The sequence below is a fragment of the Pristis pectinata genome, chromosome 28 (assembly GCF_009764475.1).
Source record: "Pristis pectinata isolate sPriPec2 chromosome 28, sPriPec2.1.pri, whole genome shotgun sequence".
Taxonomy (NCBI): domain Eukaryota; kingdom Metazoa; phylum Chordata; class Chondrichthyes; order Rhinopristiformes; family Pristidae; genus Pristis; species Pristis pectinata.
In genome coordinates this window covers 13,937,124-13,952,018 of record NC_067432.1, presented here as the reverse complement: position 1 = coordinate 13,952,018, position 14,895 = coordinate 13,937,124, and the positions used below count along the sequence as shown (strand labels likewise).

At 44.5% G+C, this 14,895-nt stretch overlaps 1 protein-coding gene across 1 annotated transcript in view; it reads right to left on the bottom strand.

Moving 5' to 3' along the window:
* Positions 1 to 13,384, bottom strand: part of dmxl2 (Dmx-like 2) — a 127,964-nt gene extending 114,580 nt beyond the window's left edge. Inside the window, 1 exon segment of the mRNA XM_052040312.1 lies at positions 13,073 to 13,384. Coding sequence (XP_051896272.1) covers positions 13,073 to 13,159 — 87 coding nt within the window. The 5' untranslated portion in view covers positions 13,160 to 13,384.
* Between the last annotated feature and the right edge of the window lie 1,511 nt (positions 13,385 to 14,895).

Sequence of the window (14,895 nt, the reverse complement as noted above, 5' to 3'; positions counted from 1 at the left end):
GTGTTTCTACCATCAGAGGTGGGGCGCGGAGGCCCGTCGATGCCGCCCACCCTGCAAGCTTCAGGGAAATGCCAGGGCCAGCCGCCACTGATGGCTACGACGGCTGGCCACCAACACAGCCTCCTACTCGTTCAGGACAAGCAGTCCGGGCATCGTTTCCTCGTCGATACTGGAGCAGAGGTCAGTATTTTGCCCCAGACCGGCCGCGACCCTTGTAACAGGCAACAAGGTCCTGTACTCACTGCCGAAAACGGCACAACGATACAGACTTTCGGTACCCGTACAGTTCAATTACAATTCGGTAACAACCGTTTTACCTGGAACTTTACCCTTGCTGCCATCGCCCGGCCACACCTGGGAACCGACTTCCTTCAGGCCCACAGCCTGTTAGTCAACCTGCAAGGGAAGCGGCTAGTGCACTCCAGAATTTTCCAAACCTACCCCTGGGAGAAGCCAGACTACCAGACCTGCACCTGGACTCCATTTCCCTGTCTGGCAACGAGTTCCCCAAGCTCCTAGCTGAGTTCCCATCGGTTTTGGCACCTCAGTTTACAAATTTGATGCCCAAACACGGGGTGCAGCACCACATCATTACCACAGGGCCACCCCTTCATGCCAGAGCACGACAACTACCTCCAGACAAGCTCCGCCTGGCAAAGGAAGAGTTCCGCTGCATGGAGGAGCTGGGGATCATTCGCAGGTCAGACAGCCCTTGGGCCTCCCCCCTGCACATGGTCCCCAAAGCCACCAGCGGGTGGAGGCCCTGCGGCGACTACTGCAGGCTGAATGACGCCACCACCCCGGACTACTACCCCATCCCTCACATCCAGGACTTCGCGGTGAACCTACACGGGGCCCACATCTTCTCCAAGGTGGAGCTCGTCTGGGGATACCACCAAATCCCGGTCCACACTGACAACATCCCCAAAACTGTGCTTATCAATCCATTCGGCCTCTTCGAATTCCTTTGAATGCTGTTCGGCCTTAAAAACGCCGCGCAGACCTTCCAGCGGCTGATGGACGCGGTAGGCTGAGACCTAGACTTCGTGTTCATTTACTTAGATGACATACTAATTGCCAGCCGTGACCACCAAGAACACCTTTCCCACCTCTGCCAACTGTACTCCCGTCTCCGTGATTTTGGCCTCACTATCAACCCAGCCAAGTGCCAATTCGGACTTGACTCTATCGAATTCCCCAGCCACAATCACCAGCGAAGGAGCAACACCCCTACCCACCAAGGTAGATGCTATCCGCCATTTTGCCCATCCCAACACGGTCAAAAGCCTGCAGGAATTCCTGGGGATGGTCAACTTTTACCATCGGTTCATCCCTGCAGCAGCCCGTATCATGCACCCTTTGTTCTCGATGATGTCTGGCAAGGGCAAGGACATCGCCTGGAACGATGAGGCCGTGGCTGCCTTCGTTAAGGCCAAGGACGCCCTGGCAGACGCCGCAATGCTGGTACACCCTAGGACAGACGTCCCAACCGCCCTCACGGCGGACACATCCAACACCACAGCTGGTGGAGTACTGGAACAACTAATTGAAGGCCGTTGGCAACCCTTGGCGTTTTTCAGCAGGCACCTTAGACCACCCAAACTGAAATACAGCACTTTTGATTGGGAACTTCTAGCACTGTACCTGGCAGTCTGGCATTTCCGGTACTTTTTAAGAAGGCAGGCCTTTCACCACTTTCACTGACCATAAGCCTTTGTCCTTTGTCTTTGTCCTTGTCCAAGGTCTCCAATCCCTGGTCAGCTCACCAGCAGCGACATTTGTCCTACATTTCCAAATTCACAACAGATATCCAACATGTCTCCGGAAAGGACAATGTCGTTGCTGACGCGCTTTTCAGACCGACCATCCACAGCCTGTCCCTGGGTGTTGACTACACGGCCCTGGCTGACGCACAGCAAGCCGACGACGAGCTGCCCAGCCACAGAACCGCAGTCTTGGGCCTGCAGCTCCATGATTTCTTGGAAGTCCAGGTCAGCAGACCCTCCTTTGCAACAATGCAACAGGTCAACCCGCCGTATAGTTCCTGCAGCCTGGCGGAAACACGTTTTCAACTCGGTACACGGGTTGACGCACCCGTCCATCAGATCAACTGTCCGACTGGTCGCCAGCAAGTTCGTCAGTGAGTGGGCCAAGACTTGTCAGCACTGCCAGACATCAAAAATCCAACGACACACCGAAGTCCCACCACAGCAGTTCAAGCCTACCTGTAGAAGGTTCAACCACATCCATGTGGACCTTGTTGGTCCTCTGCCGTTTCAAGAGGAGCCTGGTACCTCCTTACCATCGTGGACTGGTTCACGAGGTGGCCAGAGGCAACCCCACTATCTGACATCACGACTGATTCCTGCGCCCAGGCGCTGCTCACAACTTGGATCTCATGTTTTGGTGTCTGGCCCACATCACTTCAGACAGGGGCACCCAGTTTACCTCCAGCCTCTGGTCTGCATTAGCGAACATGCTAGGGATGCAGCTGCACACCACCACGGCCTACCACCCTCAATCAAATGGGTTGATGGAACGTTTCCACCATCTGAAATCAGCCCCGACGGCCCACGTGAAAGGTCCTAACTGGGTCGACGAACTGCCTTGGGTCCTGCTCGGCCTACGCACTGCCCCCAGGGAAGATCTCCAGGCTTCGTCAGCTGAACTTGTGTACGGTGCGCCCCTGGTTGTCCCAGGGGATTTCATACCCGCCTTCGGGGCCAAGAGGAACAACCCACAGCAATCCTAGAAAGACTGCGCAAGGGGCTCTGCAGCTTGGCACCGATTCCCACTTCGCGGCATGGTCAAGCCCCATCCTGTGAGCCCAAGGAACTACGAGACCAAGTTCGTTTTTGTTCGCAGGGGCACACCCTGGGCACCGTTGCAACGACCATAAGAGGGGCTGTTCCGGGTCATCAGGAATAATGGGTCCACCTTTATTTTGGACATTGGGGGCAAGATAGAGGTCTTCACGACAGACCGCCTCAAACCAGCCCACTTAGATCTACAACAACCAGTCAAGGTCCCAACACCGCGACTCAGAGGCCGAACTCCTAAGCAACAGCTAGCACAGCCCACGAACCTTGGGGACCATGTCACCGGTTCTGGGGGGGAGGGGGGGGGGGGGGGAGAAGGTGTGTAGCGACTCACTGTCTGAGCAAGCAAACTGGCTCGGCGGTCGGGTCGCGCATCATCGGAGCGGCGAGGCCCAAGATGGCATTGGGCCTTTGTCTTTCCCAAGCGACAGGGAGAACCCGTGCATGGGAAAAGTTTGATGACGTAGCGCATACGTCATTTCTGTTTTTGTTCTGCAGCCCACTGACTAGTGTCTTGCTTTCACATCGTGGTAGCAGCTGCTACAATGTTTTATTACAGTTAGTCTCAAAAAAAAGATCAGGAAGGAAAGATTATTTATCCCTGGAAGCACTGACTCATACTGTTAAAATTGTATACAGCACCCAGATTGTTTTCCAGCGGATGCAAGAGATTTTTTTTAAATGTAAAGACCTCAACTTCAATTCAGTGTAATTCATGTGAAAATTGCATATATTCATCCATAAATGAATATTACCTGAAAAATAGCCATCTTCCTAATTTGATGCTAAAATAGGGAACAGATTATTTTTGGGCAATCAAGTATACTAGACTTTACATTTATTCTGCACAGGGTGCCTGCATTTGTATAGTTCAGCACGATCAAATCTGGCAGAACAAGAAACAGAGCAAGGAACTCCACAATTCTGAAAAAAAATGATGCAAGATGAAATTTGGACTCTATTTTAAATAGTCCAGTCAGTTAAGCAACCCAAAAAACTTTGGCAAAGTAAAATTTGAACTTCACCACTGCAAATGCAACAAGGCCAAGCAGCAGCATGACCTGGATTAGCTTTTTCATATACATTGAGGCACCCAATCACCACCACTTCACACCTTTTAGTACAAAATTATTAAGAACAGGAAAAGAAACAACAGATACTAAGAGGATATTACAAAGCTTTCAAAGCAGAAAACTACAACCTAGAATTATTTCCAAAACAGAAAGCTTGGTTACCCAAAGTTACTTACTAGTAAAAACACCAGTTTTTATTTTCTCAAATGAGCACTGTCAGTACCATCACAACAGTGAAAGCCTTCTGAAGCTAGCAAAAGATTTATTCTATGTAAATAAAATCAAATATTTTGTTCCCTTTTTTAACCACTTCCCCTCCACAGGTTATGGTTCATGCTAGCATGCTGTTCCATACACTAGCTGCCTTCTCAGGTCTCTTCCTAAATGACACTTTGCAGCTTATACAACCATAATTATAGAGTGCAAATGTGTGCCATCTCAAAAGCCAGAACCACTCTTTAAACTGACTGCTATCTCTAACGTGGGCAATGAACTCGAAGGCAGATTCTTGCAAGCCTTCTCCATCCTCACTCAAATCAACCACCTCCTCTCAGCCTTGTATGCAAGTTTCCTGTTTTCTACTTCTCAATAACTATTTGCATTCATATAGCATCTCACAGAAATCTCTTTGGAGAATTTCAGGATCAGATGGGTTATGAAGAGAGCAGGAAAAAGGGCATCGGCAATGGAAATGAGGGTGGGGGTTGATGGCAATCAACTCAGAATCAAAGAATTTTAATTTATAAAAGAGGCCTTGTTTGGAATCAGACAATAGCCAAGAAGAGGAATGAAGTCAATGGAGCTAGCCATCAGAGCTTCTAGCAGGTATTGTTAGCACTGGGGTTGGGGGAAATAGAAGCCATCACAGTAAAGCATTTGTAATCAAGCTCACCAAACAAGGAACAATACCATTACGTTTTCTTTATATCCTCCTTTTCTTACTCCAAATCCTTTGAAGGATTGCTTCTGTTTGCAATACTCCTTTCCCAAAAGATGATTTTCTTCATAACACAACACAAAAATGTAAAGATTATATAAATAAATTCATGTGGAATATGCTTTGTCATTATGCTACCCTCTGAATTTTTTTTAAATCTTACTATTGGTAAATATTTAGATTTCCTGAAGTGCTACTAAAACCAAAGAAATTTCTTTAAAAAATAAAATGGGTAAAGGAAGAAAATCATATGACCCAAAATAAAATCAATCCAAGATAAAAGGTTGGAACATCCATTATCCATTGCCTACAACAGTGAACAGAAACTTGAATGTTTCAGCTTCTCCTGTTGGAAAGCATGTCAAACAATTGTTATGTGAAACTCAAAACCAAGAGTTCCAGTCATCAATTAGAATTTATTTTTGTAGATAATTATTTCTTGATGCAGATTTGGAATTCACCAAGTACTTCCCACATTTCCTCCAATCACACCTTTAAATTCACTTTCTTTTTGCCCCTCCACAAGTGTTGCTTCAACTTTCCTTTATCTTCAAGGTTATAAATTAATTTCTTTACTTCGAAGGTCACCTCTGGCTCATTTCACCATTATGTATTGTTACATCTGCTCCACAACTTCCAAGAAGCAGTTAGCATCTTCCCAGTTATTCATCGGCTGTGAACTTAGAGTACAGAATTCCTTTTACTCAGTTGATCTTGCCTATTCTGTTTGTGAACTTTAAACCAGATAAAGTAGTGCTAATTAAAGCTTTTAACTAAAGGGCTACAAATAAATTTATCTGACAATCATGTGGACTGAGAGGTTTGAAACTAGCTAACTTAAATGCACAATAATTTGTCTGTACCTGATTGAATTCCTTTTCAAGTATCTGGTAAATTTGCATTCTCGGCTGATTTCATTTTTCAAGAAATTAAAAGATCAGGGAAATAAAGCCGATGAACATCATGCAATGAAGCTCAAGAAAACTTTGGTGCAAAAGGCCTCTCAGTTTATTTTGATTTCAACTTTGATTGAAATATCCTCAACACTTACACATTACAGTTTTTCTCTCTTAAATTGTTCCAAATATTTGGTTTCAATCATTGTTGGCAACCTCAAATTAAACAAATGAATGGAAAGAAGCATCAGCTTTTTTTTTTATTTCTAAATTAAAAAAGTGGAACTCTTAAATATATATTTCTATCAAATTCAGCAATATTACTCAACTTACCATACTTTAACAAAGATTACCACAAACCCAGATTAAAATTATGTTTAATAAACTAGGGCATAATATACTATTATCAACTGCTGAACATGAAGTGGATCTATGCTGAGGGCTAGATAGCCTTTTAAAATTGTTTTATCTGCACTATTGGACTGCATCCACCAAATGAGATATCAAAGGCACATCTGCCTTTTCAGATAGATGAAAAAGATCCCAGAGTACTTTTCAAACAAGTGCAGCGGATTCACCCTTGTGCCCTGGCCAATATTTATCTCTTGGCTGATATCACTGAAATAGATTACCTCATCTTTACAGCAATTCATTACTGCTTGTGGGATCTGGCTGTACACAAATTGATGTTTAATATAAATAAACACACCAGCCAAGTACACCTCTGCAGTTCAACTGGTAGTTATCTTACCCAAAGCAGAAGATTCTGGGTTCAAGCACAAAAATTTAGACCGGTAGTGGAGTACTAAGGGAATGCTCTGCTCTTGGAGTTGCCAACTTTCCAATGAAACATTAAACTGAGTCCAGCCAGCCCTCACAGGTGGATGTAAATAATCCCCTGCCACTATTTCAAAGAAGAATAGTAAAGTTATTCCTGATGGCCTCACCAATACTTATCCTTCAATCAATATTTCTAAACCACATTTTGTCATTTTCACTTTACTATTGCAAGAGCTTGCTGTACCCAAGTTGGTTGCTATATTTTTGACAAGAGTGGACTAAGCTTCAATATGTACTTCACTGGCTGTGAAGTCCTTTGGAATACCTTGAAAGGCACTATATAAATGTATATCTTTGTTTTTAAAACAAACAGTAGTGTATTTTGGGACATCCTAAACTCTTGATATGTAAAATAATGCAATTCTACTTTTCACTTGTGCACACACCCACAATGAAAAGGTGCTTCCAGGAATACTTTAATTTCATCAGCAGGGTAAACCATCTTAATTTTATACAAAAATGTGCATCCTATAATAATAAATGGGTGGTTCTTTTGATTGTTACAGTTACATGTAATGTTCAACTTACTGAAAATGTCAGAAAACCCCTGGAAATGTTATGGCATGTTCATTATTTTATCTATCCAATCCCTTCACTCCTGTGTTACTTCACAATATGAATATCTAATATAGCTGTACTTTTTATATTTTCTTTGAATGTTTTAATACAAAGTATTTTCATAATTCCTTGGAGCAAACTTCAAATGATAAAAGGACTGTGCTGTTATGTCTATCTTTATTCAGGTATGGATTCCACCACCAATCACATCTTCCCCCTCCACCCCTTTCTGCGGGGATCACTCTCTCTGTGACTCCCTGGCCCGCTCATTTCTTCCCACTCATCCCCCTCCCTCTCTCCCTAGGCACTCTCCCTTATAACCACAAGAGGTGCAACACCTGCCGCTACACCTCGTCCCTCACCACCATCCAGGGCCCTAAACAGCCCCTCCAGGTGAGGCAGTTTTTCCACATGCAAATTCCCCAGCATTACTTATTATATCCCGAGGTTCCACTTGCACCCTTCTCTACATCGGAGAGACCGAACACAGACTGGGCAACTGTTTTGCCGAGCACCTGCACTCCATCTACCGAGGCAGTCTAGTTCGCCTAGTTACCAGCCATTTTAATTTCCTCCCCATTCACACACCAACAAGTCTGTCCGCAGCCTCCTCTACAGCCAAGATTAGGCTAAATGCAAACTAGAGCAACAGCACCTTATATATTGCCTGGGTAGTCTACAACCCGATGATATTAACATTTAAATCTCCAACTTCCGGTAAACTGCTCCCCTGCTCAGCAGGCTACCTAGCCTGCTGTGTTCCTCCAGCATCATAGTGTTTTCCATCCAGATTCCAGCATCTGCAGTCCTTTGTTTCTCTGCTTCCTTTCTGTCCTTTTTCTCTCTCCTTCCTAACTACCCAGCCGCCATTACCATCTCTTTCCTCTCCTCCACCCACCCATTACGCACACACTCCTCCCACTGGTTCCCCTCTCCCATCTGCCCTCTTCATTTCATTTCTTTATTCCATACTCCACCTTACTCTCCCATCAGATTCCACCATCTTCAGACCTTTGTCATTCCCATCTATCACATCCCACTTCTGGCACTATTCCCTCTCACTCCACGCAACCCCCCCCCCCCCCCCCCCCCCCCCCCCCCCCCCCCTTACCTGCCAGCTCTGGCCCCACCCCTTCCCTCCACCTTTTTATGCTGGCCATCTCCCTTTTATCTTTCAGTCCAGATTAAGGGTCTCAATCCAAAACACTGATGTCCATTTCCCTCCATAGATGCTGCCTGACCTGCTGAGTTCCTCCAGCTTTTTGTGTGTTGGTACCAAATCAATTTATCTGATGGTGAAAATGTACTCAGGAATTATTTATTCTTGGCAAATTCAGCACTTATTGCTCACCTCCAGCTGCTGTTGCGAAGGTAGCATTGGGCTGACTTCCCGAAATGTTGTTGTTCATAAAGGTGCTGTTAGCTGGTCAGTATCAAACTTTTGACCTAATAAAGGAACAAAAGCAACGTATACCCTAATCAAAGTAGCACGTGACTCTTACAGAAATGTGGAATTGATGTTCTTTGCATACATCCGTTGCCCTTGTGTTTCTAAATAAGGGAGGTGATGAATTTAATAGATGCTGCTAAAAAGCGTTTTGGCAAGTTATTCCAGTGGACTGTGTAAATATTGCATGACGTAGCCACAGTGAGTCAATGGTAGAGGGAATGGATATCCAAGCAGGTAGATGGAATGGACTGCTTTGTCTTGAATTACATCAAGCTTCCTGAACATTAGATCTACATGCATACAGACAACTATCACATTGCTGACTTGTGCCTTGGAGGCATTAAGGAGTATTTTATGGAGTCAGGAGGACAGCCACTCACCACAGAACATCTGGTCTCTGATGTGTTCTACTAGCCGAGGGGATTCAAGTATTAGCAGCAGAATGATGATGGGATTCTTACAAATGCAGTATTTCATATAATTGTTGTTAATGAAAGGGTAATATCATTTAACATCAACAAACGGAGACAGGTTCTCTCTTCTGGGAGATTGTCCATGCTTGGTACATCAATTATTTCAGCCAGGAGCTCCACAGCTAGGCCAATTCATGAATATTGTTTTCCATTTACCAGATAAGCTCTAGATGACAAGAGGGCTTACCGCATTGGGAAGGAAGGGCTTTAGTATGTGAAGAACTTGAAGACCGCAAGAAATATGAGCAGGAGTAGGCCACCTGGCCCCTCAAGTCTGCCATGCTATTCAATATGATCACAGCTGATCTGCCCCAAGCCACAACTCCTCTCTTGCACTGGCTCTCCATAGTGCTCAATTCCCTGATTTTTTTTAAAAAAATTATCTACTTGCACTTTAAATACCTCCAATAAATCTAACCTTCACAACCCACTGGATAGAGAATTCCAGAGATTCGCCACCTTCTGCATGAAGAAATTTCTACACATAATTTTAAATGACCACTTCCCTTATCTCATACATATATCGTCTCATTAGAGACCCTTCCACAATTGGAAACATTCAAACATCTAGTTTGTCATGTCCCCTTCACATCTTGTATGTTTCAACAGGATTACCCTTCATTCTTCTAAAATCCAAAGAATATAGATCCAACTTCGTTATAGGACAATCTTATCATCCTAGGAATCAGCCTGGTGAATCTATTTTGGATTGTCTCCAATGCTACTATCTTTTCTTAAACAAGGTGGCCAAAACCATACACATACACCAGGTGTGCCCTCACTAACCGCTTGTACAAGTATAACAATACTTCCATTTCTAAACTCCAACCTTCTTGTACTAAAGGTCAATATGTTGCTTGGCTTCTTAACATTTGCTGCACCTGCCTGATAACTTTTTAATGATTCATGCACATAATACAAGTCCTCTTCAAGTTAGAGCAGGGTTCCATTCCTGTGAAGCATTCGTAACTGGAAAGTTCACGTCAGAAATGCAGCCACAAACTGAGTTCCCAAGGTGGCAGAAAGTGGCTACAGCCCCACAATAGCTGGGCAAATCTCTCTCACCGGTCACCCAAACACTCGTTCAGATGTATGGATGTGTTCATAACTAGGGAGGAACCTGCACCAAGATCCCTCTGTACTTAACTCATTTGCAATCTCTCTTCATTAATAATGCAGTGACATCACACTTTCCCACATTAAACTCAATTTGCCAAGTTTTCATCCACGTACACAAGTCTGTGCAGTTCTGGTCACCACACTATGGGAAGAAATATGTACTTGGAGCTGGAGCAAGTGCAGAGGAGATTCACCAGAATGTTACCTGGATGATTGGAGTACTTAGTCATGGGAGAGATTGGATATGCGGGGTTTGTTTTCACCTGAAGCAAAGGAGGATGGTGGGTGACTTGATGGAAGTAATAAGATAACGTAGAGACATAGGCAGGGTAGAGTTTTTCCCATGGTAGGGGTATCAAAACAGGACAGGTATAGGTTAAGGTGAAGATGACTTTAAAGGGGATCTGAGGGGCAAGGTTTTAATATTTATACAGAGAACAGTTGATATCAGGAATGCACTAAAAGTGGAGGTGGTGTAATCAGATACAATTGCTATATTTAAGAGGTACATAGGTATTTAAATAGGCAAGGCATAGAAGGATACTGTCCTAATGTGAGCAAATGCAATTGGTGTAGATTGACGATGAGGTCAGCATAGATGCGGTAGGCCAAAGGGCCCCTTTCTGTGCCATACAACTTTATACCCTGATGAATGGGATCGAATAATGTGCAATTATCTGCAAATACCTGCTTTGCGATCTCAAGATGGGTGAAAGGTCATTAGTGAAAGAGTACAAGTTGGTTTGGCCTAACTGTAAAACTCCAAACCTGATTACTGGGATAATTAGCTATCATTGCTTTGACCCAGATATGGCAGCATGGTGCCACAGCTGGTAGAATCACTACCTCACAGTGCCAGAGACCTGGGCTCAATCCTCACTGAATGAAGTTTGTATCTTTTCCCCGTGACCGTGTGGGTTTCCTTGAGCATCCCAAAGACATGCAGACTGGTAGATTAATTGGCCACAGTAAATTGCCCCTGGTATGTAGGCGAGTGGTAGAATGTGGGGGAATGGTGGCGGAAGCTGTCTGGGGGAGAATACAAATTGAAATTAATGTAGAATTGATGTAAATGGATTCATGATGGTCAGCGCAGACTCAGTACTGTCTGTCTCCATGACTCAAGCTACTGCTAAATGTTTCCTACCAATTTACTCAAGTTCCTTTGTGCCATATTAAGTTGAATGCATGATAAAGATGTCAATCATGCAACTTGTGAAATTTAACTCATTTCCAAAATATTGTCCAAGGTGGTATTGAGGTCTGATGCTTAGAAGAACCTTTTGGAACCTAAACCAAGCATTGGTGGGAGGTTATTGGTTAACTTAAGGCTACCTGATCAACACGGTTGACACCTTTGCTTGTGACTTTGCTGATGAATGACTGCAAACTGATAAATGTAATAATTGGTTGCATTGATTTTTTCCTTCCATTTTGTGCACGGGATACTGATGTTGTACCTCTACCGAGATAGAAGATATTGTAAACTCTGCACTTCTTCAAATAGTTCATTTGATCTGGCAATCTTATGGTTTAATAGCTCTTCCAAAACAAATGCAGCTGCAGCCCTTGTAAAGTACTACACTAGAATTTTGGACCTAGCATACGTACTTAAAGCTGAGCACAAGAATACAATAGGAGTAGCAGCCCATGCATCTCCATCATTCAATAGAAATCACGACTAATTCTTTTACTTAGTGCTACTTTCCTGCACTAAACCCATAGCCTGATTCCTTGTCTGTATATCTCAGAGATGAGCATCCACAGCCCTGAACTCAAAGCAAGGTTGAGGTCAACTATTTTGAGCAAACAATTGTAACATGATTTTTAATCAAAAAGTCACAACTAAAGTTTAGTTTTGAAAACGCTATAAGTAAAGTCCAGCATTGGCTGCCAGAAAAGTTTAATACAACTTAAACATTGAAGGCATATTTATCTCTATCTGCAACTCTGACCAGAATTTGTTACTTCTACATTTTGTTCAGACAGCGATGAATTTCAGAACGAAACGCATTACAAATTAAAGGTATTATCGGCAACTATTGATGGCACAAATCGTACTAAATGCACAAAACCTACTGAGTGGTATCAGGCATTTATTTAACTCGTGAAAAAAATTCGTTTCCGTTCTGTCCTTATAAACTGCAAGACCTTGGTTTCGATAGATTGCATTACACGATCTAATCCCTCCGCCCCACCATTCTCATCCAAAATAAACACTGCAGTTACCGATTGTGTCTGTTATGCAGTATCCGGAATTGCATTTACGCGTAGTTTTGTCCTGGCAAGATTGCAGTACCATAACAAACAAGTTATGGAAACCTGTTGGAAATTCTGAAGGATGTCATAGTCAGCCTTTTTCAGCACCATGATTTATTAATGCGATCAAGTCAGCAAGCAGCACAAGACACATTACAACATCAGCCAATCGCTATTGTCGCAGCAATAATAATGACAATACTTCTTTTTGCGAAACAGAACTGGGAGATATCTGATTGTGCTGATATTCACGATTTATCAAGCAAATCATGTGAGACCTGCAGAGCTGTGTGTAAAGGGTGGGCGGAAAGAGAACAGCTCAACAACTGCACTTGCATTTCTTCGATCTGCTCACCATGAGAAACCCGTGAAGAATTAATGCAAACAGCAGGCAGGCGTGCAGGCACCGACCCATGCAAACTACAGTTGATGTCAAACAGAAGTTAATTCGGATTTCAGTGCACACCCACAGAATCAAAGGACCTGCTGCATCACTGCTCTCTGCATTAACCATGCATTGGAAGACAGTGGGGGTGGGGAGGGGGGGAATATCTGGGAATAGCACCTTTTTTTTACACACACCGAGCACAAGGTCCCGCTCCCAGTCGAGCAGGAACCAGATGAAATAACAGCAAGCCCCTGTCTTACCGTGAACGGGATGTCATCGACGCCCCCGACCGAGTAGCAGTTGTCGCCGGGGTTGACAGCTCCGGTCAGCACCTGATGGAGATGCATCGTGACGGCCCAGGCGCCAGCAGCTTCCCTCACAACATCCCTGAACGGGTCACCGCCGCGCCCTCCCTCACGACGAAGGCGGCTTTATTTATTTTTTTTTGTATTTATATAAATGTGTGCACTTCCCTTCCACACACACACACCCCGCCTCACGACGAAGGTGAGGGAACGACACAGGTCTTTCCCCTCAGCCGCTCTGAGGCGCCAGCACTGCCGCTGCGCTCGCCCGGTTCATTTTAAAATACCCGGATAATTCCTGCGCTCGCTGCCGGTGGGAGGGGGCACGCGCGCCTGCGCGCTCGCTCGCGTGCCCGCGCCCGCCGCGAGCGCGTGACGATGACGGGCGGGGTGTGGGAGGGGGGCTGGTGACGTCATCGGGCAGCCTTTGCCGCAGCCGCCGCCGTTCCTCCTGCGGAGTCTCTTCCCAGCGTTTGTGCGACCCACGGAATGGATCAACCAATGAAAGCCGAAAGAGGGCATTGCCGTGGAAGCATGAGGGAAATCCCAATTCACCTAATGCAAAATGCACCAAAACAAAAGACCTGCAGAAGTATTTCCTGAACATTATTTTGGTGCCTTTTACCTTCTACGTAGAATTTCCTTCAAGAATCCTTGTTAGTCTAACAGCAATGCCTCTTTTCAGTTCATGTTAATTGATGCAATTGACAGATGGTCTTTATGATGATGTATCTAGTCCAATCTTTCTGTCTTATCTGGTCCCAGTGCCCTGCACAGGCCACTGCTTCTGGGGTTGACCTGCCTGAATCAATTGGAACAGACTGGTGATTCTCAGGAGACTAAACTCTGCCTTGCTAAAATACTCAAAGAATTTAGCCTTGGCATGACCACAAGAAGAAGGTGTAGGTCATGGTGCCCCTATCCTACCCCTCCATTCAACCAGATCATGGCTGATCTCCTTGCTCTGCTTTCCATTCCCACCACTCATCAACCCATCATTGCAAATCCCAGAAAATTATCAATCCCAGCATTTAACTTATTCAATGACAACCCCACAACAATTTGGGTACAGAATTCCAAGGAATCATAACCATGATGGCAGAAATTTCTCATGACCACAACCCTAAATGTCCAACCATTTATCCAGAGACAATGCCCCTATTTGTAGACTTCCAGTGAAGGGAAAAACTTCTCAACAAGGACCATTTAAGTAAAATGTTATATATTTCAATGTTCTCTTCTATTCTTGTAAATTTCAGAGAATAAATGCCGGTTCTGCTTAATCTTTCATCATAGGCTCTCCCACTCATCCTGGGAGTAACACAAGTAAATTTCTGTTGTATTGCTTCCAAGAATATCCATCCTCAGATAAGGAGGCAAAATGTACTTAATGTTCTAGCTGTGGTTTCATCTGCAAAATTTCAGCAAGACTTTCTTTATGGAAAAAAATAAACTGCCGGAGCAACTCAGCAGGTCAGGCAGTGTCTGTGGAGGCAGAGGGATAGTCAACATCAGTCCTGATGCAAGGTCTCAACCCAAAACATCAACTATTTCTTTGCTTCCAAAGATGCTGCCCGATCCACCGAGTTGCTCCAGCAGCTTGTTTTTTTGCTCCAGATCCCACCATCTGCAGTCTCTTGTGTCTCTGTCTTCCTTACTCTTTCTTTTATCATATTTCCATACAACATAGAAGGAGGCCTTTTAGCCTGTGCTACCTCCCAGAACAAACCCATTGCCCCCACCAACTGTCCCCCCTCCCACTTATTTCTCTCACACAT